The sequence below is a fragment of the Talpa occidentalis genome, unplaced genomic scaffold (assembly GCF_014898055.3).
Source record: "Talpa occidentalis isolate TD23 unplaced genomic scaffold, MPIMG_talOcc4v2.1 talOcc4.3, whole genome shotgun sequence".
NCBI lineage: Eukaryota > Metazoa > Chordata > Mammalia > Eulipotyphla > Talpidae > Talpa > Talpa occidentalis.
The window spans coordinates 116,408,687-116,436,260 of record NW_023603184.1 but is presented as its reverse complement, the minus strand read 5'-3'; the positions used below and the strand labels follow the sequence as shown (position 1 = coordinate 116,436,260).

General features: G+C 41.6%; 1 protein-coding gene across 6 annotated transcripts in view; it reads right to left on the bottom strand.

The window, feature by feature from the left end:
• The window catches only part of MYO1B (myosin IB), a 196,825-nt gene that overhangs the window by 125,037 nt on the left and 44,214 nt on the right, over positions 1-27,574 (bottom strand). For 4 of the 6 annotated variants that reach the window (XM_054699949.1, XM_037523727.2, XM_037523729.2 and 1 more), the window contains exon 2: positions 1,051-1,194. In XM_054699949.1, coding sequence (XP_054555924.1) covers positions 1,051-1,185 — 135 coding nt within the window. In that variant the 5' untranslated portion in view covers positions 1,186-1,194. The remainder of the gene's footprint in view (positions 1-1,050; positions 1,195-27,574) is intronic. The other 2 variants (XM_054699950.1, XM_037523728.2) reach the window with 1 other exon arrangement.

Below are 27,574 nucleotides of genomic sequence, written 5' to 3'. Positions count from 1 at the left end.
GAATAGGCGTGAATATCTATAAGCAAAAAGCAATTTTCTACTTTTGTTTTATATCAGAAAAGGCATTCCTAAAATAGGTAGAAAATAAAATTACGTAGGGCTGAAGCCCAGACATTTTGTCTGCTAGAGACTCATGAATGTTAACACTTGGCATTTTGTTAAAAGGGGATTGACTGTTTTATTTTTCAGTTGGCACAACAAACCAGGTACGTGAATGCCTGTAACATGCTACTCTTCATACTATTTTTAATTCACCTAAAATTGAATTGCGCTTCTTAGAGCCAACAAGAAAAACAATCAGTAACATTAGTTAAGATATAATTGACTGCCCCTATCTCCATCTCAAAGACCAATGTGTAAAGTCTGTCTTTTATTTGATATCAGATCATAGTTTCAATGAAAGCTGCAGAACCCTAAAGTTTTCTCACCTGAAAGCTAAGCTGCTATACTTCAAGGGAAGGTGATACCAGGCTTCACCGCCAAACCAAACAATACCTTGCCCCATTCTGCAGCAGAATTTTATACCTTTTCCACTGGAATCAGCATTTTAAATAACCACATCTCTGAATTTTGTTTAGCATAGTCATCACATTAATATTCCAAAAACAGTGTTCACATGTCTCATGTTGCTGTCAGTGAGTAGAATGCAAATCTCCTGAAGACATTCAAAACAATGCCTGCGGGCTACAAAATTCCTTCTGAATATATGTTCCTCATAAGTCAGGAACTAATAAGTATTCTTATCATTCTTAATACAAATAAGTATTCTTAATTATCCCTGCTAGTCTTATACCCCCACTGCCCAGTCTGTACTCTGCACATAATCAGCACTCTCTCCACGGTGTGTAGAAAGCAGACTCACTGACTCTAATCAATACCACTCAGGTGCCAAAGGAGCAGACACAAAACTCTCTTCTGTGAAAAGATAAACAAATGCCTCTGGACTCTAACAAACAGAAAAGAGAGAGAAGAGTCTCAGAAAGAAACATCAGCTTTCTGCCCCAAAACACAAAGCCTAAGCCCCACCGAAGACCTTCCATAGATACTCACGTAGATTTCATTGTGGTCAAAGCGCTTCTTAAGGTTGTTGATGAAGGTCTCCTCATTGAGAGGTTCTAAGAGAACCATATCTCCAACTCCAATCATATTGTCCAGAAGGGATGTTTTCACCTCCATTTTGGCCATAGTCTCCTGCTGGAGAAAAAGAAGGAAAAAGGGTCACTTTACACAAGGAAAAGCATTTCAGATGGGTCCTTAGCACTACACTACTGGAGAAGTGAAACACAGACAGCTCCAGAGGCCCTCACCTGCCTCACAAATGTCACAACCTCCCCCACTACCTACGTCAGAAGTCTCTGAGTGGCTGCAGCTCTGCCAGGTCACTGATGTCCCATTTACCAATTTGCTGCCGTAGATGAGGCAGCCTCCAAGTCCACCATCCCAGGCAAAGTTCAACTACAGAAAGAGCCAGTAGGAAGCCTTGGTCTGTAATTGCTTTACACCATCCCCTCTCCCCACCAGAAGTTGCAAAACTCAAACAAAAAAAACCCAACTCACCCCTTTCCACCCGCCCTTGCCTACCAATGTCAGACTTGAACTCATATGATCCTGCTTCCCCAAGATGAAACACAAATGCATTCTTCTAGTACAAGATGTTTTTAAAACGATGTCACCACTTTTGAGTACCTATCAGACACTATAGCAAGAACTTTAAATCTACTAATAAATGTAAATGTTACAATAACTGTGGAATTCATTATTGTTATCATTATTCACATTGTAAGATAAAGAAACTCAGAAATTAGGAAATGTTGCTTATGATGATTTCAAAGTATGTTACATTTTGTGTTATATAGAATTCAATCACCACTTACAACATAGCACCTATGGGGGTAAATTTCATTCCAGGCACCAACACTGGCTTACAAAGAACACAATCCATTTGTAAATCAGAGGTTGCTATATAATGTAACTTGCCAAGAATGACTTCAATGCCTTAATTCTCATCCCAACAGACCTGATAACTGCAGAATCAAATTGACACACAAAGAACAGACCAGAAATACTAGTTTCTCTCTAGTTCAATGTGAAGACCTACGAAATGGGAACAGACACACACTACAAAGGCAGCCTCTACCCTCAACACACGAGGTACCACCCAACAATGGAATGTTAAATCCCCAAGGTTTCAAATCTGATGGCTGTCAAGAGTACTACAATTCTCTCAAACATATAAACACAGGAAAACGTGTTTGATGTGTGTGTGTTATGTTACCTTTTCTAATAGCAACAAGATGTACCAATCGAACTAAATTCCTCTGGGTCATTCCCTCCATGTTACCAATGCAGAAGTCAATAAATGACACCTCAGGAGAGAATCAGTACTCAGATGTATTCATGTCCCTAATACTGAGGGGGAAGGTACATAGAATTCTTTCCATTAAAGAGCTACCCAGACATAATATATCTTAAAGGTTGGTCTACTTGCTTCAAAATACGGAATTTAAGTAAATTTCCCCCCAGTCTAAAATAGAAATTGAGTAGAGTAACAGAAACTACATTTAGTTGGGCTGTTTTAAAGCAAACTATGAGGACTGTGGATTATGTAATATTTTACAATTACTAATGATTTTATATGACCCCAGGAACACATTCTTTATTGCTGACCTTCTATTAAAGAAAAGTTTTAAGTGTGCACTGCAAAGCCGACAGAGAGACCAAGAAGAAACATAGCATTTCTCCTATAACCCAATAAGGAAGTACTGAATATTCAAAAGAAGAAAAATAGAGTAACTTTTTCATTAATAATTGTTTTTTTAATTTCATGCCAGCTACACCTGGAATAGAGTCCCACGTATCACTGAAACCCAACAAGAGTCACACAAAGAATGGCTTCACGCACTTTGAACTGGACCAGGCTTTGTTTTAAAACAAAATAGGTGGGGCTGGGGCAGTAGCCATTCTTTGGAGATGCAGCAGCAGCCAGGGAGGCAGTGGGTCCCATGCCAAAGCCCACAGAAACAATTGCACAGGAACAGGAACGTGAGTGCCCAACCTTTGTTGCAATAAATTAACATTTAAATCAAATTTCAAATTCTCAGACTCATGAGATGCCACAAGCACTCTAGTTGGGATGCATTATATATCATTTGGCAGATGAGGGAAGAAGGCTCAGGGATTAAGGGAGAAGTCAACCTGAGAAGGGTTTCAAAAATAACCACCTCAAACCTGCAATTTAAATTAAGCACAAAGGTTGACTGGGAACTCTTTGCCCCTGGGGTGGATTCTTGTATATAAAGTCTATTTATAGAAACAGCTGCACAAAGACAAAGGCTTCACTGCAGGTAACAATAATGAAGCAGCCAATCTTTCTCTGTAATTAAATCTGCTGCACCATCGTTTCAAATACAAGTTTCAAGCAAGTTTATATGGGTTCCAACTTTTACACTTCTATCCCAACTTCATAATCCAAAGGTGGGAAGAGAGCGAAACAAAAGCTGGGCTATATTGGCAAAGGTCAAAAAAATCTAACACTTTCACAATCCAAAATACAATAATGAAAACCAATAAGAAGTTGATAGCAACATTCATTGGGTGATTCAAGCACAGGTTTGTTTCAATGTTTTCTTGTTTCTTGTTAGTATCTAGTGGATACTCCCCCCTCATTCTCAAGGTAGAAATCTGGAACAATATCATGGAGGTACTTACCTATTTCCTTAATCAACTGGTTTCTCTATTATGACTACAGTCTCCAGCCTTGGACTGCCTTCACATGACATCTCAATGAAACTAGCTGGTAATCACTCAACAAAATGAAAATGATTTTTTTCTCCAAAGGACTAATGCTTACCATAGGGACAAATTTCAGAATCACATGCTAACTCAAGATTCCATGAACTGTAAGAATTCACAAAGGAAAGTTAGATGGGAACTTGGGTAGAGCATAAAGGATAATTTTTGACATGCAATGTCTACCTTCCAAGACACCCATGGGGATCTGTGTTCTTCCTGGGAAGTCAAATTTAATACATAATGCAGAAATGTAGCATGTGATTCTGACTAAAGCAGTCAACATAATCTCATCTCCCAGCTGATAAAGAACGTACTTCCATAAAAGGGGAAGAAGCATCACAACACAGTGCGCTGCAGCACTTTTTCCCACTTCCACTTATAAGGTAACTTATAGTGACCTTGAACTACAAGTCTTGGTGTGCCATGAATGGGACTTCCTGAGCGGGGAGCTACTGGGAACTAGGGATGGAGCTGAGAAGCCAGGTGAACTTTCTAACAGGGATGGCTGGTGGGCTCTCAGGGGCTTCTTGCTTATCTGGCATTGACATGCACCCAGGGACTTGAAGGAGACACTTGGAGAAGAGACATGTAGGATTTGGTGAGAGACACGTGGGCAGGTTGTCCTTGGCGGAGACAATGGAAGCTATTATCTTGATTTATATTTGTCCTTTTCTCCTTTTGTGGGGGGGGGGGGGCTGCCTTAGTTCTTTCTTGCTATTCCCTGCCAGAAGGTGCCTTAGACTTGTGGCAAGCACTTGGGCCTCAATGGGCCCATATCAGATGGAGCCTGTAAGGCTGGGCATTTGCCTATAAGGGCATAGGTAATTTGTGGTGCTTTATTGGAAAACTTTTATTAGGAATATCTTCTTTTCTCTTCCTTCTCTATGTATACCAATTCTATTAAAGATCTCTCACACTAAGAGTCTGCTTTGCCTTTGAGTGCATAAATGGCCAGATCCCTTTAGAGCATGCACCCTGTACAGTTTGGGGTCCCTGTGTGACCCATGGTTACACACTAACACAGCCACTGTAACTGATTACAGGATGGTCATAAAAACTGAACCTTTTGCTTGGAATATTAAGTCAAAATTTCTCTCTACCTATGGATTTGTGTCTTTCATATTTGGAATTGAGGTGGCGTGCCTGCTTTCATGAGAGGGGCTTGTCTAAAGAGACACATGGAGAAGTAGGGGGGATAAGAAAAAAAATTTCTGCTGGATCCCTGAAGATAAACTCTGGATCAAGCTATACTTGAAGCCCACCCCACAGCTCTCAAGTTTTCATTCACAGAGGCCAATTAATTCTCTTTATTATTTAAGTTGCATTTTCTATTATTTGCAACAGAAAGCATCTTACAAAAAAAAAAAAAAAAGAAGCTAGTATAGGAAATGGAGTGTTACAAAGTAACACACTACAGAGCATGAACAAGGTCACAGGATGGAGGGCACCAGGACTCACTATCTTGATTTGGCAATATGATCATCTTTGATGTAAGAGTGAACCAGTTGATTAAACCATGTCCTGTTGTTAAGACTTGGGCCTTTATACCTTCAACTTTAGAGAAATCAAGAAAAATTCAGATGCTGGAGTATGGTTGGCTGCTTCTCAAGAAGCTACAAGGCAAAAAAAACAAGTTTGCCATGAAACCATCTAAATGCCAAAGGAGAACAATGGTGGCCTCCAAGGAATCACTCTGCCTGGACCTATTTCAAGCACCTACAGTTTTGCCACTAAGACCTGGGAAAGGGTTAAGCCCTCACTAGGAAGATGCAGCACAAAAGAGGTGCCACCCAATCTTCTCACTCTTTCTAACTGTTCCCAGGGTGATTCTACTAACCAAGAACTAAGGTACTCTGTAGCGTACCAAGGCCATGAGACAAATTCTCAGACCAAGTTCTATGTTCAAAACCTTTGTATTTAAAGTATTGGTTACTATCCAGTTTGCTCATCCACAGAAGCAAATAAACCTTAAAGGCCAATATTTTATACTGCCAAAGAAGTCTGGCTGACAGAGCCATATGACAGATTGATCCTTAAGACAGTCAACACCAAGTGCTCCAATGCATGAGAATAAAAAAAGAACTGCTCGAGCACTGCAATTCCCGAGAAAGTTGTCATCCCCAACGCTCATCTCAAATGTGGCTACAGAATTCACTGAAAAGGGCATTCTTAGCAGAACCTCTGAAGAAGGGGTGTATACATTTTCAGCCATTATGGAAAGAGATGCATATATTGGCTGGGACATTTTATTTCTGTAAGCGTAAGTATATACTATTACAGGTGTATGTGAATGTGGGAGCAGCTAAAGGGCAGACATGTCTTTTTTTTTTTTTTTTTTAAGGAGACACTAGCCAATATCAGTACTATTCTCTTTGTACCTAATCTCTCTTTTAACTAGGGAGTGTGACAACAGGTAATCTAATGAAAACCAGTACCCAAAATCCAAAGGAGACAGATCTGTTCTCCCTCCACCCCCAAGGAACATGGCTTATGCACAGCCAGATCCTCCTGGGACTTGTGTGTTGGGTGATGGTGAAAGCTGGGTCAAGGCTAGAGGTTATACTCATCACCAGCCATTGAAGCAGCATGAAGACTAGGCATGGCGGGCCCCCCTCGTGGCGCAAGGGGTTAAGACACAGCCTATGAAGTTATCCGCAGCCACTGCAGCATGAGTTTGACCCCCAGCTGGCCAGGGAGCTACCCACATGGCTCAGCAGACCTCTCCTGTCTTGCCTGCTGCTCCCCTCAGCAGTGTTTTTCAGTCAATCTGCCTGTTCTGTTCCCCACTGTGTCTCTGGTGAATCCTCTCATCCTCCACACCTCTGGCCTGTATTCCAGTTCTTGTATACATAAAATAAATCTTAAAAAAAAAAAAAAAAAAAGACTAAGCATGGCTTCTGCATGTATCCTACTGCCCAGCTTCCAGCCCTTCAGCCTTCTTTTGGTTCCTGCCTATATCCCAAACCTATATCCTTCCTAGTCTTCCAACCTCTCTGCAATTCTGTAAGTCTCTACATCATTTCTATGTTGCAAGCAACCAAGATCCTTAAACAATCTGAACACTAAGTGCCCACACAAAGTACCATGCCATTGCTAGATCTTTGCACCCAAATTTGGTGAAAGCAATCTACAAAATACAATCACTGAAGGAGCCTTTAGAAGAGTCACAGAGGCTCCTGAAAGCAGGGTCCCTTGATCTGAGCATGCTGCTTTAGACTTAGCCCTTCTACCAGCCTACCAATGGGTGTCAGGTGACTCCAGGGCTGTTCCAGCTGCTTCCAACAATTTGTCCATCCAAGAAAAACAAAATATATGATTGCAACCATGCCTTCATTTACTGGCATCTTTTGCAGAGTAAAAATACCTTTTAAATACTGAAAGCATCATTTCAAAAATTCCCCAAAATCCAAAATGAGAATGCAGCATAAACATCCTATAGCAACTTAAAGTGGTCATCTGGAAACTAACATTTAAATATAAGTAGTCTATCCCAGTCACCAACCGTAAATTACAAGCTACCATGTTAACGTCATCTGTGCTCAGGAACGTCAAGTCCAGCATTCCCTGCAGCCCCCACCCCCAGCTGAGAGCCCCACACAGAGATGGCCAGACCAGATGGTACGTCCATGGGAAGTGCGTGGTCATTCTATTCGATATCAAAAAGGCAATGCTAAAATGCTATGCCATGTTAATAATGAATTAATTTAATAGTAACTAATAAAAGCCTTCAAGATAAGCTGAAATTCAGCATCTGGTGGTCTCCAATGTTATTCAAAGTTCAGAGTTCCACAGATGAAAACAAATGGGTATTTTTAAATTGCAAGAGTTTTATTATAGAATTTGAACAGGCATTCACAACTCAGACGTGAGGATACAAAGATTAACAAAGATTAATATGAAGTCAGTAACATATTTTAAATTTGAAGGAAATTTTAAAACAAAGCCATAAAAGCCACTTGCAGGAAAAGTTAATGTAAGCAGATGTCATGGTTTTTGGTGATTATAAATGAGGATGTTTAAATCACATCTATTATAATGTCATTAGCAATATACATCAGAATCAGGGAGTCTTCTGAGCATAATAACAATTGTCCTTAGTGGACTCCAGTTCACCCATTAACTTCCTTGTTTGGTGGTCATGTTTGCATGAAAGCCCCTTTTCTAGAGAATCGATTCCCGGGTGTCAGGAGTCACACCTTATTCATCTTTATTTCCCCAAAACCAGAGTGCACAGCCTCTTGCACATGCTAGGCATTCAGAGAAACACAAAGGGAAACAAGAATGCAAATTGACAACGGAGTCATTCAATAATGCACATTCTCACAGCTGCCACCACTGGTTCCGTCACAGCCGGCCAGAAGGCAAAATAATGACTACAGCTTCAAGTCACTTTGATCCATTCCTCTAAAACATAATAATATCAACAAAGGGCAGGAAACAGAATTGAGCCATTTGGCAACCAAAGAGATCACTAATACTGTTAAGAATAACATGAGAAACACATTTAAGTAAGAAAACGGGGCCAATGTGGCAAGACTTCATGAACAAAATAAATCTCAGCAAATCCTGATGGCAAAACAAAGGCAAAAGAGGAGCCAAGTCTATAGGGCTTGATTTGGTACCTAATAAAGCAAGCTAAGTGACTAAGAAAAACTGGAATTTCCTTCCCAGGTTTTTTAAAATAGCACTGCATTTCATCTCTGTAAGAGAGGTTAGATTAAATTTCCATTCAATTCAGTCCAAACACCACGAACAGTACTGAATCTTGTTGGTCCAGGGGTACACTGTGAATAAACAGGGAATTGAGACAACTACACACACACACACACGACCTCATAGAGAGGCAAGGGAATCAAACCAAGAAAATAGGCCACTTTTGATATTTCCATTGACCTTTGCAATGATTAAAAGCAATCCATGTCCACTGTAGGGGGAAAAAATTAAAAATTGTTGAGTAAAAAGAAGAGTAAGTCAAATTCAACACCCTCATGCTTTGTCTAAATCCTTTTGAATTCATCAGAATACATAAAAATACATTAAAAACCTTGATTTTTATAATCAATGAACTGGCCATCACTTGTGGTTTTCTAAATTTTGATAGATATGTTTCTGCCTCAAGGTAAGAATGTGAAATAGAGCTACAGGGCTGTGAAACTGCGGCATGATACTAATAATAAATCCAACCAACCATTTTTAATTCAGCCAAATTGCATGGCCATCTGCTTCTTTATTCTCTAACCTTCTCCCCTCCCCCAAATTACAACCCATATTATCAACAGGCAGCCTATCAGTCATCTCTACTCCTTGGCTGTGTCTAACATCTTAATACACGTGTAAAACCTTTATATTCTACCACCCTACACCAAAATACCCCCAAAACAAAACAAAACCTTCCTATTTCCCCTAAATTCCACCAATCACCCATTCTCTCCTCCTTGATCTCTCTCTCTGTCTCTTTCTTCCCTCATATCCAAGCTGTCACATTGCTCATATCACTTTAATACAAGCAATGAGACAGACTTGTCTTCCAACCCTTCCATCCCGCCCCTCGCTCACCGACTGTGACTGCCTTTGCTCAGCAGTCATCATTCCTTTCCTGGGAGGCAACACCTTCGAAGTGGTGGCTCCACCTTATCGGAGCACCACAGCCTCTCCCCCAGCCATGGGTCATACTACGCACTGCCTTCTAAATCATAATCACAATCTGATCACATAAGCCTTGTGTAGGGTAAGGAAAAATATCAGGCTTTTCTGCCCTCCCGCCATCAGGATAAATGAGGGAACCCTGTGATCCTGAATGCATGCCTGATGGCGGGCACCTGGAGTGGGTACACCTGGGCTAAGACTGCGCTTTTAAGGGCGGCGTCATGGGGACACCAGGAGAAGCCGAAGCAGAAGCCGAAAGAGAAGTCGAGAAACAGCAGAACGAACGCCAGAGAGCCCAGATAGAGTGAAGACTTGCTGGGGGCTGGGAGGCTGGCAGGCCTGCCAGCCTCCCAGCCCCCCAGCCAGCACCCCTGCCTGCCATATGCCTGGTGAACCCCAATAAAAGACCTGCAAAAAACCACTGAGGACTCTAACTCCTCTTTTACCCAGTCTGCATGGGATCAGAAAACGTGCTCAGTAGCCCATTCCTGACCCTACACCTTGCTTTAAGTCCTTCAATAACTCTGCAGCGTCTTTAAGCCAATATTTAAATTCCTCAGCACATAAAAAAATGAAACACAGAACTGCCATATCACCCAGCAACTCCACTTTAGGGTATGAAAACCAAGACTCAGAAAGAGAATTTGTACATCAATATTCAAAGCAAATTCACAACAGTCAGAAAGTGGAAGTGACCGAAGTGTCCATAAGTAGATGGACAGTGAAGATGGGGGGAGAGGGTCCACACACATAAAGGAATATTACTCAGCCTTAAAAAGGAAAGAAATTCTGACATACACTACAACATGGATAAGTCCTAAAGACACCATGCTAATGAAACAAACCAGACACAAAATGACAAACATTATATGATTCCACTTTGATGAGGTTCAAGAAAGTAAAATTCATAAAGACAGAACGAAAAACAGTGGTTCACGAGGCACTGAGGGAGAAGGAACGGAATGGGTGCGGAGTTTCAGTTTGGGGAGCGAAAGTTGTGGAGGGAGATGGTGGGAGTGGCTGCACAGCAATGGGAATGTACTTAATGCCGCTGAATTGTACATTTGAAAAGGTTAAAATTACAAGTTTTATGTTATATTTTACACACACACACACAAATTTCTTATTAGAGTTCAACTCCATGACTTGCCTCTAGCTTACCTCCTCAATCTCATGGCTCCCAAGTGAAGTCCCTGACACTCACCTAATGCAACACACACAACACATAAAGATGCCAAGTCCTCCAATAGCTCTAACCAAGCCACAGCTACCTGGGTCACAGCTCAATATCGGTCTAAAAAATACCAGCCTCCAAGGATCTGGAATTAGGACACAGAAACTATAATCAGGCAGCTGAGAGTGGCGTAGCAGGAAGTTCATGCAGAGCCAGGGGATGGGGTGTATCCCTTGGGAAAGTCCTGCCGGTCTCCTGCAGAAGCAGTCTGAGAGAATGCAGCACACGTGCAGCGAGAAGCAGCTATGAAGACCACATGGGGCAGGAAAACTACTTTAGCTCCTAAGAGGGGTTCTAGTTACAGGCCCTCAGGAGCTTCAGCTGAGCATCTCATCTTCAATAAGGCCCCCTGACTGAAACCAGTGTGAGGAGCCATTCCTCAGCGGCAGCACGCCCTCAGCAAGCAGACCCAGTACCAGCTGACTTAGCCTCCTGCCCCTTGAAGAACACTTCAATTCTCATGCGGTGGCCCATGGCTGGCACACAGGACCCTGGAGTTAAGAGACACAGCCCATTCTTCCTTCCACTGCTGTTTCCATCACATCTATCCTTCCCGTTCAGGTCACTACTGTGAAGGATAAGAATTAGAGAACCTCTCAGGATACACCAAGAATATAAAAGATCTTCAAAGACTCAAGTTAGAAGTCAAAGAGGCCAGTTGTTAAGAATTTCAAAGGTAGGATCCAGACCTTTAGAATTCATAAAGTGACAGGTGAACAAAAGGCTTTTCCAACTGTAAAAATGACAAATATTTTATTTGGACTTTAATTAGAAGGATTTTAGCACCCAAAACAACAATCGCTGCTCTGACACATTGAAGGTTTATATTACAAACTATGAACTATCTTTTCTGATGAGCAAAATGCCTTAGGGTCCCAGGCAAAACCTTCCTTTAACTGAGAGAAATGGTTCTCCAGATGTTGCACATATGGTCTCTGGAAGAGCCTGGGTGAGGAAGAAGCCTTCCTGACTGAGCTTTCACACTTATTATAATGACACATTCCCTTCAGCCTAGTCCCTAAATTGTCAGACCTCACAATAACCTCCCCCGCCCTGCTCCAGCTTCTTAAAGGGAGGCTTGACATCTGCAGTAGAAATAACTTGGTATAGAAGTTTTGTAGCAATAGTTGAGCACTGAGAACAGTCCCTAGATTACCCCAACATGACACAGCACAGGCTCGGGATCACAGACCCAGGCTTGGATCCAAGGGAATCATTTCTGGAATTGGAATTTCTGATCTAAAAATTTAAGGATGACAACATCCATTTCCTAGGATTATTAGGTGGCTGTGTGGGACAATACTCACTGCATGCAGGAGCCCTCCCTTCCCAGTCCTGCACTGCTCACCTGCTCTTCTTTACCTGCCTTCTGACAGCTGTTCCCAGGTAAATAACTGAGAGTGACCTCATTTGCAAAGGGCATTTCCACAGTTCAGTTCCCTGAGAATAAACACAGCCATCATCACTGTCCCCACCATTACTTCCCGGAGGAAGTTCTGTGGAGTCGTGGCAGAACACTTGCCAAAGGGCAGTAAAACTCAGAGAATGCCACCCAGCCCCATGCTTGGTCTGAAAGCCACCCCCGCTCTCCCTCCCCACCACCACCACCACCATCCCCCTGATTTGGCACCCCTCACCAGCCTAAACTCTGAAAGGTCTAGAACGGACACATGCAGCTCTGCTTTAGGGGGAACCTATGGGAATGCTCTCCAACTCACATGCATGTTATAAGAATTAATGAGCTAATGTCTGAACAGAGCTGAGTTCCTATGGGACAAGGTAACCAAAAAATATAAACCACTGTTACAGCCAGAAACACAAACTCAGCTGCAAGTGGACATGCTAATTATAACCCATAGACTTCTCAATTTATTCCCTCAAGGATGATAAAAAAAATTCCAAGAAGTCAGTTGTGTTTGAATTGGCAAACCTGAGCCCCTGGAAGCCCTAGGTGAACATAAAACTGCTCGACTATAACTGGCACACCCGACAGCTCAGATTTGTTCCTGGCCAGTACACAGACACCAAACACAACCAGTGATTATTAAACTGAATACAGCCACTGGGGAAAACCAAATTGCCTTCCAAATTGAATTGGCTTGTTAATCAGAGGGTCCCGGTCACATCTACATACTAATATCCTCACTGTCCATTTCCTCCTGCTTACACTATTTGTAGTCATTCTTTCTGTTCTCTTTCTACTTTATGAGACCAGCCAATCACTCAAGGCACTCTCTTATTATAATTAAAAATACAGTGATTTGTACCTGGTAGGCATCAACATAAGGTTTCCTGTATCAGTCAGTTTTGGAGGCCGCCTCCAGTTTAGTTCTCAAAGATGACTGACTGAACAAAAACACATTAAATAGCCTGCGCTACAGCGGAACATAATGCCCTCTTTTTAAGAAGGCATCTTCCAATCACTCAGGGTCTTCTCAATGACACTGAAGGGAAAGTGGTAAACTAGTGCACTCTTCTTGTTCTCTGGGGTCAGGAAGGAAGTCATCCCTCAGGGAAACATCAGCTTGTAGTATTCTGCAGCAAACCAGCTCCCGAAAAATGCCCCAAGATCCAAGTTGCAGACCCTGCTATGCCGCTTGCGCACACGTGACCCTGGATGCAGTCACCTGAGTCTCAATTTCCCCAGCAAGGGGTCAAATACAGTCATCTCCTAAGATCCTGGTCCCAGCTTCCAACACCGTTGATTCAGCCAAAAAGGCTCATCCCTGGAAAGACTGAGTTCCTTCATTTGGGGGTTAAGGTGTAGCCCAGATCCGGTGATGAGAAGTGTTAAAACCAAAAAGTCAGCAAATGCCAATCCACAAGAGTCTTTCTCATGACATTTACTCAGCAGTAAAGGGAAGCAGCTCTGTATTCTGACATCACCAGCACATATTGCGGGTCTAACGATATAACGTTCAGAAAGAAATGTTAGGACAGTCATAAGTAAAGGCACTGAGGCACATTGGATGTGTTCTGTGGTTTATGACTACATGGTTAAGCTTCAAAATGACACTTGTTATTTTAAAGATTCATCAAGTAATTAAAGCATGAAGGTTTAAAGATTACAAATTCAGAAACCTACATAGTTATGGAAAAGTATGCATTACTCAACAATATATCTTAAGTAATGCCATGGTATTCGTGGTTAATTTTTAGAATAGTAAAAATTCAGAAGCTTCCTCAAGCATTTACCCACTAAAATAAAGTCTATAAACTATGTAATCAAAGGGAGAGATGTTTATACATTTGCATTGGGATTTCATAAATGTTTATTAGTTGAGCATTGATCAAACAAAAATAGCCAAGATGGTCCAAAAAAGACACTAATAATGTAAACTGAGATGGCGAAACTACTTTGTCATTCAAAAAGAATTTTTAAAGAAAATAGTTAATCGCAGTGGGTTACTTCACCTCAAGTTGATTAAAATCAACAATCATTAGAATTTGGAAGTATTTTCTGGATCAACTTTTTCAAGTTTTTCTAATGTCAGAAGCATTACAGAATTTAAAATTGGATACACCAAAATTCTAACATATCTCCAAATATATTCTAAAGTATTTATGAAGAACCAAAATGTATACAATGCAGCAAATCAACCTACGAGGCATGCCATAACTAATTAGCCCTTCAGTCACAAATGTAAATGCTTACTAAAATTTGTTTGCTAAATTTAAATATGTATAAATATTAATTAAAAGGAATCAAAGTTCTGCTAAGTTCCAAAAGTTCTATAGAAGATAGCAATTATTTCATACAGTTGTAAGGATACAGATGTACATATGCCCCCCAACACAGACACACATACTTTTATCCCCTTGAATATAAAACCCACACTTAACCTGAAAAGTTTATAAAAAATAACAGTCTGTTTGACCATGGTTTCCTTTGACAAAGTTTATTGTGCAAATCATCAGACATAAAAGCTTAAAATTTATAATTCACCCCTAATCATATCAATAGGTAAGTAGGTAGGCAGATAGGCAGGTAGGCAGAAAAATTGATTTAAAAAATAACTATAGAGAATTCTTCTTAAAGTACAAGAAAAAAGGTCCCTTAGAGTTTAGAAATTAGAATTACTTACCAAGTTCTCCCCCATTGTTTCTTCCATTGACTTCACTAACACTTTAACATTCAGTTCATGAGAGGGAGACAAACATTTGTTGTGACAGGGAAAACACACTAAGTACAACAAATATTTCGCACACAGATAAGAAGGGGAAATAGGTCAATGTCCTGTGGCTAGGAAGGGGTGGCCTCAGCTTCCATGCAAAGCCATGTTTCATGATAAACACACATTCCTGGTGGATGCTCTTCTATTCACTGCCTACTCCTCTGACCTGGTTCTAGGAGAACAGAGAACTGGAAACACGGCTGCATCCTTGAAGGCATTAGCTCTCCAGTGGGGGAAATACAATACCTAAGCACAGCGTGACAATAAGACACGTGCTCAACCAGGGCAAATGATTCACTTCAAAAAGAGGAACAGAGGCCACTGCTAATGTGCACAGGTAAAGCTATGATGGTGAGTAGGAGGGTTGCAGAAGGAGGGCTGAAGAGGTGAATTTTGTCCTAGACTTTCAAAGGATGAGTAGGATGTGGTTAAGTAAAAAAGAATTTTAGACAAAGAAATAAAGAACCTATCCAGAAGACTAGGGAGAATGACAGAAAGCTCAATTTGCACAACGCATAAAAGAAAGCCAGTCGAGAAGTGGAGACTAACATCAAGTTGAGCTCCGGTGGTTGTGATTGCCCAAAGGCACCTTTTTCTAACTGCCTAAAGTTACCATACAAATTATCAGCAGGAAATCCAGTTGAAGCATAAATCTAGTTCAGGAATAAGGACTAAGGAAGAACAAATGGAGATCAAACAAGAGATGGGCAAAAGAAATAACAGACACATCTATTATAAAAGATGGTAAATGAAATTGATGGAGGATACAAGAGAGGAAGGAGGCTTAAACTACAGGCTCTCATCCAAATACAGAAAGATTGAGAGTCTGACTAGTTAAAAAGAAAAAGTTAAAGTTGGAAGTCACAAAAAAGACACATAAAGAATGGTGAGGCTAAGGGAGTTCTCTGGTGGCACAGGGGTTAAAGACAACACTATCAAGCTATTGACAGCCACTGCAGCATGACTTCAATCCCAGCTGGCCAGGGAGCTACCCACATGGCGCAGCAGACGTCTCCTGCTTCACCCGCTGCTCCCCTCAGCAGTGTGTTTCAGTATATCTGCCTGTTCTGCTTCCCATTCTCTCTGGTGAATCTTCTCACCCCCCAAACCTGTGGCTTATACCCCAGTTCTTGTATGAATAAATAAATAAATCTTTAAAAAAAAATGGTGAGGTTATGACCAGGAAAGAGGATACAGCCCCGCCCTGCTGAATCTGGCACCCAGCCATGCAGGCTTCGCAGCAGCCCTTCCCTCTGCCACAGGGATCAGCAAAGCTCCAAAAGTGGCTGCTCATCAAACTGTGTCCAGAGTGAGAGGTCAATACGGAGCAGAAGATCCCACCTGACCTACAATGGACACGCAGTATGAGTGTGGACTACTGAACTGCTAAGAGCCTCAGGTTTCACATACTCACCGCCTTACCCATCCTGAATGGCTGGCAATATTATGCGAATACCTTTACTTTATGTTCTTCAAATCCTTTCTACTTTGTCAGCGCTACTCCTGAATAGGCTATTATTTTCAGAAACTTGCTCTTACTAGGTGGTTTCTAAAACATTCAACTGAATTTTATAGAAACACCAATTCTTTCTGCACATCTATTCAAAATCATTCTATTAAACAATAGCGATAAGCACAATTGGCATAAACAGGTTTGGAACTGAACAGTTCAGTCTGGAGAAGCAGACGTTCCCACTGACGGGAGCAGAGACTCAGCGCACTGCCAGGTGGCTCTCTAACTTGAAGCCTTTCGTGTGGGGGGATCAACTGGTACATTTTACAGAAGAAAAGAGAAGTTGACTAACCCAGCAAGTCTGCAGGCCAGGAAGAATGTGTGTTGTTTTCTAAAGCCTTCAAGCTAAAGAAATGTACAGTACTATTGTATTACCAGATTAAAAATCTGGTGATTTATCAAAACTATATGCAACTACCATATTTACTCTGTTCCAAATGTATAATCAGAAGTGCTTAAGTTATTTAAGAAAGCACAAAAAATAACACTTCAAACCCACAACCAGACAGAGTCAAGAGTCAAGGTCACATGTCATTCTATAACCTCGCTCTTAAAGATAGAATAAACACATAAGTTACTATTAAAAGCTAAATTTGAGTTCCATATTTTAACATTATATAATTCCTTAAAACTGACAACAGAGATAAAAATGTTCCTCTCAAAGCTGCCCAGCAAAATCTGGACAAATAGTAAGCCTAAGCACAGTTTATATACTTGCAGGAGTCAGACCTTCAGCTTCCTTCATAAAATCTGATTTTTTATGTAGAATTCATATTGACATATTTCAACAGAGTATTGTGAGGTACTATGCCTAACACATAGGCACTAGAAACCTCAAACAATCAACTGTGGTTTAAATAAAAGATATTCACAAGTCAACCTGGATCCCCTTCAAATGTTAAGTCTCCCTTAACAGAATAATCTTAACCTTGATGTAGCTTTAATTGTCCTGCTCCCTGCCCCCTGCCCCCCAGCCCCCCCAAAAATAGATCAGGAGAAATATGGGCAGCACTATCATAGTCACCAAAAAAATTCCACTTGCAGACTCTATTGAGACAGTTGCTCAAGTAAACTCTTGAAAAGAATCCAAAACCAAACTCTGGGGGGAGGGGGTGAAGGGAAGAACAATAATTTATAAAATACAAAGTGAACTCAAACATAAAATTTTATTGAATTTTGACCTAAATTGACATTTCCACTGTTACTTGCTTTTTGTGTGTGTGTACGTGAGATGATGGCCACACTAAAAGAATTATAACATGCCTTAGTCTTTATCATCAAATCAAACATGCTACAGTTAACCTGACACAAATTTTAAGCCTGGGGGAGTGAACAGTTTGCTGCAGGAGACTGTGTTACAACTGAGGAGCTGAAGACAGACTGATGAACTTGACTCCAGGAGGAGCCTGGAGCCAAGGAACCTGGACACTACAGGACCAGGCGAAGAGGCGGCTGAGACCAGAAGAGCATAGGACAGTGAGACCAAGACAGCTGTGTGGAGAGAAGGAAGAGCAGGGCAAGGAAGGAAACCAATAGATCACTGAGCTTAGACTCCCCTTTCATGGGCTAGATTGTACCCCCCAAAATTGACGTTAAAATCCTTAACCCTCAGTACCTCTATTTGGAGATAAGGTCTTTGAAGAGGAGCGTTACAAGTGAGAACATTAGGGTGGGCCTTAATCCAGTCTGGCTGGTGTCCTTCTCAGGAGACTAGCACATGGGAAACAGTCTTGGGATGATGTTATGAAAACATGGCATGATGGCGGTCTGCAAGTCAAGAAGAGAGGCCGCGGAAGAAACCAAACCTGCTGACTCTTCAACCTTGGACGTCTAGCCTCCAGAACTATGAGGAAATATATTTTTGTTTAAGCTATGGAGTCTGTGATGTTGTATAATGTTAACTGGAGTCAACTATTCCACAATCCCACAAACCCTTCTAGCAGCTATCAATTTGTGTCTCTTCCTCCAGTCGAGGTTTCTGACAGGGACTAACGTTGACAGCTCCCACCTTTCCTACACATCCATCACTCAGTACATGCCACCAACAGAGCCTCAAATATTATTATGTCAACAGTTTGTTGCCTCTTCTGTCCTGGTTTCTACAAGGCCATTTCTTCCTCTCCACTTGCCCCTACCCAACATTCTGTATTTTCCTTAGTGGCTTCTTCCTCCCTTTACTTGTTACAAAGTAACACCCCCCATAGCTCACCTACCTTCCTCTCTTCTCACTCCACCCTCTAAGTAATCCTAACAACATTTACAGCTTCCACCACCACACTTAGATGCCAATGACTCTTCATCTGGACCTCAGGTTCTGGCTTGTCCTCAGCTCCAGGGCCTGCATTTCAATGGCCTGCTGAACCTCACTGGAGGCCTGGAGGACCCACATCCACAACTGAGCCTGGTTCCCTTGGGCCTGTCTGGGCCAGCCATCCCCACATGACCCAGGCCAGAAATTTCAGTCACCCCACACCCCACACTTTCCCTGCACCCCACCATCTAGGCACTATATTCACCCCACTGATTAAAGAGGGGTACATCAAAATGTTCACAACAATCTCTGGTTCAATCATCTCATTCCCAAATCTATTGTCAGAAAATCATCAAAAATATGTAAAAGATTACTGTATGTATAAAAATATCCATCACAGTACCATTTACAATAGCAAAGTGGCAAAGCAACCCAGAGACCCACTAATAAAGGCATTTTTGAAAAATTATGGTACTGAAATGAAATAATATACAACTATAAAGTTTATTTCAAAAACCATGCACCAATATAAAAAAAATACATATACTCTATGAGTACAATCAATTTAAAACATATACATAAAAAGCTTGCAAAGGAATATTTAGAACTGACCATAGTTGGTACTTTGGAGTTGCTAGCTCAAGAAATATCTTTTTTAGTTCCAATTCCAAACTTTCTATAACGTTCTTAAGATGATTCACAAGTATAAAATAGGTAAGTGAGAGTTCTAGTAACCTTGTACTTTCTGTGTTTGTTTTTTTTTTTAAGATTTATTTATTTATACAAGCACCGGGTTTTGGCCAGATGTGCGGGAGGGTGAGAGGATTCACCAGAGACAAAGCGGGAACAGAACAGGCAGACTGACTGAAATACACTGCTCAGGGGAGCAGCGGGCAAGACAGGAGAGGTCTGCCACGCCATGTGGGTATCTCCAAGGCCAGCGGGATCAAACCCACATTGCAGAGGCTGCAGACAGCTTCACAGCGCTGCACTCAACCGCCCACGCCACCAGGGAGGCCCTAACCTTGTACTTTCTGACTTGCTTGGTTTCAGGATAAATGGGAAGTTTACTAGAGAATTCCCTTCAGTTGCCATTCTACCTCCATGCTTCATCTGTTGTAACATCCAAAGCAAGTGCCTGTAATATAAAATTTCCCTTAAGTCCTATTATGCTTGTATCCCTCAGGAGGAGATACTAAAAACTGGTTAATTCTTTCAAGAAGTCCAACTGGATATAAACAGCTGCACAACTGCAGCGCTGGGCCCCCAACATCTGCTTCGGTTATTAACTGTTCTAGTGAGAAAAGATGGCTGCACACAAGCTATCGCCATGAGAGCAAGAACAAACCTGACGCTAGATCACAGCGGTGAGGCCACCTCTATATTAAATGTCTGACAGGCTCACTGACCGCCAGGTAAGGAAGAAGCATTTGCTCCATCCCAGGAGAGAAGCTGTTAAGTTTTTCAGCCTAAAGTCTGCGCAATGTGCAACAATTCACCTCTAAGGATAGGACTGTACAAGCTCCCTTTAACATGTTACTCCTACATTTTTGTTTTCTTTTTAATTTGGCAACAAATGGCAAGTACTAAAGCTGGGCTAACAGTTTTACTATTATTTCTTCAATACTGGGCGGCCTCAGGCAAGCCCAGCAAATGTCTCCAGGAATGAAACTGGCACTGACCCCACCCTGGTTCCAGCTCATGCAACACCCAGGTGGGTCTGTCACAGAACCCAAAGGCAGCACAGGGCATAGCACCTCTGCAGCTGCTGCCTCATCCAAAGTGATGCACATAGTGCTTCTAACTTAAGCAATTCCTAGGATGAATCTTTCTGAAAAGTAAATACTAAGTCTTAGTTATTCCCCACCTAGAAATACAGATTTTACTGTAATTATACTAGACTGCCTTACAGTAGAGAAAGCACTCTCATAAATATTTAGGTTACATTTCAAATTATGTTTCTGTGGTTAGAGACAAAAAACATTATAAATTGTAGGATAGGGCCTCCCCTGTGGCGCAGGTGGTTGAGCGCAGCGCTGTGAAGCTGTCTACAGCCTCTGCAGTACAGGTTCAATCCTGGCTGGCCGTGGAGATACCTACATGGCATGGCAGACCTCTCCTATCTCGCCCACTGCTCCCTCAGCAGTGTTTTCAGTCCATCTGCCTGCTCTGCTCCCCACTCTATCTCTGGTGAAACCTCTCACCCTCCCGCACCTCTGGCCTGTACCCCAGTTCTTGTATAAAAATAAGTAAATCTTAAAAAAAAATTGTAGGATAAAGTATAAAAGGCACCCCCTCATTTCAATGCCCGCAGCTAGATGTTACATTTGATTGTGAAATCTGAAGAATTCAGCAATATTTCTCAAGACCACAGCTCTTCCTCAGATGCCAGGCAACATTGCTGTCATACCTGCTTTGAAATCTGTGTCAGTGTTATTTTGAGATACTTACAGAATGCCACTACTTAAAAATAAATTCCAGTGGAAAAATCAAACTCAGCAGGAAAATCCATCTCTCTACTCACCACTATACAAGGGGAGGGGCATGACTGGAAAGCTGGAATGCCACTGAGCTTTTAAAAAAGTAATTAAACTCAATAGGCTTTTTGAGGAAATGTGTCAGATTTGGCAAGATTTCCTTGGTAAATGTGTATTTCAGTCATTTTCCTGAATTCTGTTCTTCCAGTTGGAAAAGCTTAAAAAATCTGATGTGTACCAAAATGGTAGCAATACAAATAACCTGACAAAATAGGGAATGAGGGAAAAAATTAACTTTATTATTCCCTCAATTTTTCCCTTCCATTCAGCTTCTCAGTCCCCCAAGATTCTTGGTGCTTTTAGGCATCACAGACTTGCACAATTTAGTTAGCGAAGTAGTAGTTAATTAATTCTAATAGGAGTAAATAAAAGTCAATTTAAATTTGGATTTTTGGGGGCCTCCCTGGTGGCGCAGGCAGTTGAATGCAGTGCTGTGAAGCTGTCCACAGGCTCTGCAGTACGGGTTCAATCCTGGCCAGCCCAGGAGATACCCACATGGTGCAGCAGACCTCTCCTGTCTCACCGGCTGCTCCCTTCAGCAGTGTCTTTGTCCATCTGCCTGTTCTGTTCCCCACTCTGTCTCTGGTGATTCCTCTCACCCTCCCACACATCTGGCCTGTACCCTGGTTCTTATATGAATAAATAAACCTTAAAAAATAAATAAATACAGGGCCTCCCTGGTGGCACAGTGGTTGAGTGCTGGGTTGCGAAGCTGCCCACTGCCTCTGCGGCACCGGTTTGATCCCCGGCTGCTCCCCGGCCACCGCGTGAGGGTCCCGCATGGCGCGCAGACCTCTCCTGCCACCCACTGCTCCCCTCAGCAGTGTGCTTTGTCAGTCTGCCTGCTCTACTCTCCGCTCTGGCTCTGGTGAATTCTCTCACCCTCCCGCGCTTCTGACTGTACCCAGTGCTTGTATAAATAAATAAATAAATAAATAGATAGATCTTTTTAAATAAATAAATAAATACATACAAATAAATTTAGGAAGAAAAGTTAAGTTTATTTTTATAATTAAAAATAAAATAAAATTTCCTCTTTGTATTGTAGAAATGTATACTTTACTGCTGTGTGACAGCAAGTAGAGGAGAAAGATAGGACACTAAAAGGAGCGAATCTGCTGGAAGAGGGAGCAGGAAGAGACCAAGAAAATCAGTGACAGATGGTCAGAGGCCCACTCGGAGTGCAGGAAGGAACAAAAAGGGAAAATAATGACAGAGGAAGGATTTCACAAAGAACATCTCCACTTTCTAACATTTTAGGATACTTCTGCTAAAGCCTGTTAAATACCAATACATTTCTGCAACTAAAAGCATCCATGCAAAAGCACTCCACTGGGGATGCAGTGGAGCAGGCAGACCCCAGGCTCCCCAGCCTCTTCTGCCCACTGCAGCCAACCATTTGGGCAACTGTATCTTGATCTTTTTTCATGTGACATTTTAGTACAGCAGGAATAGAACCAGATTACAGAGAGGTGGAAATAAGAGAAACAAAAGTAAAAGCACCCCAATCTCCTACACGAACACAATCACTATTAACATTTGGTTTGTTTCTTTGCCATCTTTCTTCTTACATACTTTTCAGAGAAGTAATTGGAGTCCCATATCAAATCATACATTATACACACAGCATGGATTCAAACAGATCTGAGTATCTGGTGGCAGGGGGGAGGGAAATAGGGGAGATGGAAGGAACCCCAGGCATGCATTCTCAGAAAAGACTGCCACTTATGTTGTGTATATGCTCTGCCACTTTTTATTCTAGGGACACATGTGTTAAATTTAATCCTTACAACAACCTGAAGAAGTTTCTACTACTGCCCACATTGTGCAGATGAAGACCAGGATAGAGATAGATTAAGCTCCGAGCCCAAGCACTGGGGCTACCAAACAGAAGTCAAGTTCCAAAACCACTATCTTCTCCAGAGTGCAGCCCCATAACCACTCACCACTCTGCCTCCCACTCTGCCATATGAGACAGAACAGGCTCAGACCCAAGGCCCTGGTGCAAAGCCTGGATGACCAGATAGTAGAGATTCTAGGGGAACTAAGGTGTATGTAACTGAGACTGGACCCACCCCACCCATCCACACTCGAGGCTTCAGTGTGTGTTTGGAAAAGGTACCTGAGGGAGATTGGACAGACCTGAGACATAGCTTGAAGAGCCTAGGTTGGCGCTGCTAAAAGACCCCTCCCAGGAAGTTCAGAGAGGGCATCTCCCGACTTCGAAGCAGATGCAGAGCAATGGCCGTACACAAATGGTAGAGCCACAGCAGTGTGGGCACTGGCCATTCCAGGCACAGCCCAGAGGCAGCTCTCTCTTAGTTCCGGCAATTTAGTTTCATTTGAGGGGGAGGGGCACACGCTTACACCAAATACATATCTTCAAGCCATCATCATTTAAACACTACTTAAATGCCTCCATATAATGATTTACTAAGAAGTAATAACTTGTTTCAAGTCACTGATTACTAAAATTTCCATCAATCTACATTAACAGTAGAGCCCCACCTCAGAGCTTCTAAGCCCATTTTCCCACTGTCCAGAAAGCTCTCTCTTCACCTTTCTCTTCCTCTCCTACCAGTTCAACCTTTAGGCAGTTTGTTTCTTCAGACAGGCCTTCTCTGTACCTCTAAAGTCTTCACTGCCTACCTTTGTTATTCTCGCAGCTTCCTGTTCTTCTTCATTGCATTTATCACAGTTCATAAATGTCATAAACATCTGTGTTCACTTCTACAATTTCTCTCACCCCTTATATTCCATAAGAGCAGAATCCAAGCTGCTCTGTCACCATGAAAGACACTGAGACTAGTATCATGCCTTGCACAGTATGGGACACCCAAACATTTGATGAATGAATAAATGAATCAATGAAAGAACAAATGGTCGCCTGAGCTTACTTCTAACAGCATTACACAGACTTGTAAAAGTAAAACAAATGCTCAAATTTCCATTCTGGGTTATGTTGTGTTCTACCAGAAAAACCACTCAACTTCAGACTCCAACAACAAACATAAGTTGAAATGTGAACTTGATCAATCAGGAACCAGCAATAAGAAACTTAAAATCAGCTCCATTCTTGTCCACCAGCAGCACCCAACAGAAATGTATTCATCAATTCCATTCACAATGACCACAAAAACCAACCAGCAAGCACCTTGGCACAAAGCTAACAAAGATATAACATTTTACACATAAAATTATAAAATGTCACCGAAGGATATAAAAAACAAAATAAATCAAGAGGTATGTTGGGTTGTATTAATAGATGGGAAACCATAAAGATGTCAAATCTCCCAGAATTTCTGTATAAATGCAATGTAATTCCAATAACGCAAATGAAAAACAAAAACAAAAACCTTATGTCTAGAGAACATATGTGCTAATCTACCTGGGTGGAGGGAGAGAGACCGATGTTGTGTGTGTGTGATGCATCAACTGGCACAAATATGGAAAACAGGATTTTGCGTGAATTCTAATAACTATCATGAGTGTGCAATGTTACTTTCAATATTCTGAATGTTTCAAACATTTTCTCTCTTTTTTAAGTTGTGACACTTATAAATTCAGAAAAGCTGGGTTGTGAAAGATGGGTCAGCATGACTGATAGGAAAGAGGGGCTTTGCTGATGAAGGAAAGAAAAATCCAGGAGAGAACAAGGAAGTAATCAAGGCTCACATAGAACATGGTCCCCTAGAAATTCAGATAGTGATGGATCTCAAATGGCACAAGGATGTGACTACAGCAGTGTTGTCTACATAAGGATCCCCCCAAAAGTCGTCTGGGATTCACAGAAGTTGGGACATGTGCATAACTTCATCTGCCCTGTGGAGATTCAAGAGCACAGTCACAAATCAAAGCACATGGGAAGTCCTGCAAAGAAACATTTAAAATGATGTTTTAGTCCACACTTGGTTGGCCAAGAGACCCTTTTTTTACACTAACATCAACACCTTATGGGATGCTTATTTTTCTAATCCACTAATCTTTTATGGGTTTACTAACCCACTTTGGGAAATGCTACCTTCTAGTAGCCCACTTTTTAAAGGTCTGAACTAATCTGAGGAGTGTGAAACCTTCTACTCCCCCTAAATCATGTACAGTGTTATAAACCAATTATTGCCTCAATAAAAAAAAATTAACAAATAATCTTGTTTAAAAAATAATAGTAGGGCCTCCCTGGTGGCGCAAAGGGTTAGGACACAACCTATGAAGCAATCTGCAGCCTCTGAAGCTCGAGTTTGATCCCCAGCCAGGGAGCAACCCACTTGGCACAGCAGACCTCTCCTGGCTCACTCATTGCTCCCCTCAGCAGTGTATTTCAGTAGATCTGCCTGTTTTGCTCCCCACTCTGTCTCTGGTGAATCCTCTCACCGCCCCCCACACCTCTGGCCTGTACCCCAGTCCTTGTATGCATAAATAAATCTTTAAAAAATAATAATAATAAATTTTATAGGGAGCTCCAAATAAGCAAAATCATAGAAAACATTTACAAATCAAAAATAGTAACAACAATAAAAGTCTGAACCAGAGCAGAACATAAGGACTTGAAAATAAAAGGCAAAGAAGAGAGATACCAATAAACCAAACATATCAACTGACTGGTGAATGAAAAGGTCACAAAAATTAGAGCAGGTTATTCCTCTAAAGTCCAGACCGAATGGGATCGGTACAGCAGTCAAGAGAGGATCAACTAACCCTCGCGTTTAGAAGGGCTTGGTGAGGGAGTGCAGCAAACCACTCTCCTACAAAGAAAATTAACCTAGAAGTTAAGACTTGGGGTCAAGTTCCCAGATCTGTTCTCAGTAACTTTATGAGCATGTACAGAGGTTTTTGCAGTGGGGGAGTTCAAGTCCTGTCAACTTTAACACTGTACCATTCCAAAAACAAGGCTTTTGAAAACAAAATTATCATTATAATCAAAATCTACCCTTCAAAAAGTTGTGGAATATAGGATAAAAATAAACAATTCAAGAATTTGAATATATGGATTTAAATATATGGAAAGGTTTCTAAAAGATTATGTAATTACAAATGTTTCAGAGCCACCCCAGGCAGTTATAAATACGACTAAATGCTCTGCAGACTTTAGGCACGTGAGAACTACTTTCCTAGATGGTTCAACATATCAACATATCAAAACTATGTTCAGCTTATTACATTGTGAACAGAATACACGAGGACTGCAAAGAGCTACTCATGCAAACTGGCCTAAGTCCAACGTTTTTAAAAAGTAAGCTTTTTCTAACAGCACGTGGGCTGCAACTCTACAGTGAATATAATGGTGATAACCTTTTTCAAGCACTTTCAAGGGAAAAAATAATCAGCCTATCTGCAATTTGGATAGCACATTAACACTTCAGAGTCTAACAACAGAGAATTTGAACAGAAGCAGCACTGAGGGACGAGAGGCAAGGTGAACGCTGGATAATGTAAGTATGGCCAGCAGGGATTTTTTCAATCAAGGTCTTTTGGTCTTTTAATTATTATTGTTGGTTGGAGTAGATGAAAAATGCTTTCATGAAACCAATGAAAATCAGTAGGCAAATGATGTGCACATACAGGAACATAGCCAATAATTAGTAATCTGTTCCACTGTCCTTTCAATTCAGTTTTCTAAATCTCTTTAAAGATGTTGAATTCTTTTTTAGGCTTTGTTTTTACCAATTTAAGAACTAGTAATTTTTAACTGTGTTTTCATTTTAACACAGCAAAACGAAGCCACGTGTACAGTTTTATAGCCTCGTGTGACCAAGGACTGGTCAGAAAGTCCCCGAAAGGCAGAGAAGAAACGTGATCTCCTCAAGGCTTCCCAGAGCTATCAAGGAAACCTGGTATTTTTAGAAGCTCAGCATTGTTATGTGATAAGCAAAGAAAGAATGTCAATTTTCACTTTTCTCCAGATTTCAATTTCAAAAACTGCTTATCTTGGAAGAGTATAAATTCCATACCAACTCTTTTCTTCCCTACCTTATCCAAAGTTTTCCTCCCCAAGCCCCAGTTCTGTAATGCCCCTGGAGCCATTTCATTCAGGAGAGTCTGTACTTGGGCAGACCAGAGACCAGAAATGAAAGTAATCCCCTGAACACACCACTTTGGGCTTCTGATCCCTGCAGAGGAAGACATGAGCAGGAGAGGGTAAGATCACCAGGCAGGGGCTGGCCCCTTGGTCTCTTACTAGCAGGCTGAATCTTGTTCCACTAAGTCACCCTGATTTGGAGAAGGGGAATAAAAGAGGGGGGATTCAAGCATGAGCAGTAGGAGAAAGTGAGGATTTCAATTGACCTTCCTAGGTCTGGGCTAGCCAAGAGGACTCACAAGATCCCCAACCCTAGGTGACAAAGGAAACAAGCCACATGGGAGGGAGCCAACTTCTCAAAAGGAGCCCAAAGCCTCAAAGAATACTGTGCCACGAGGCACAGTGTATTC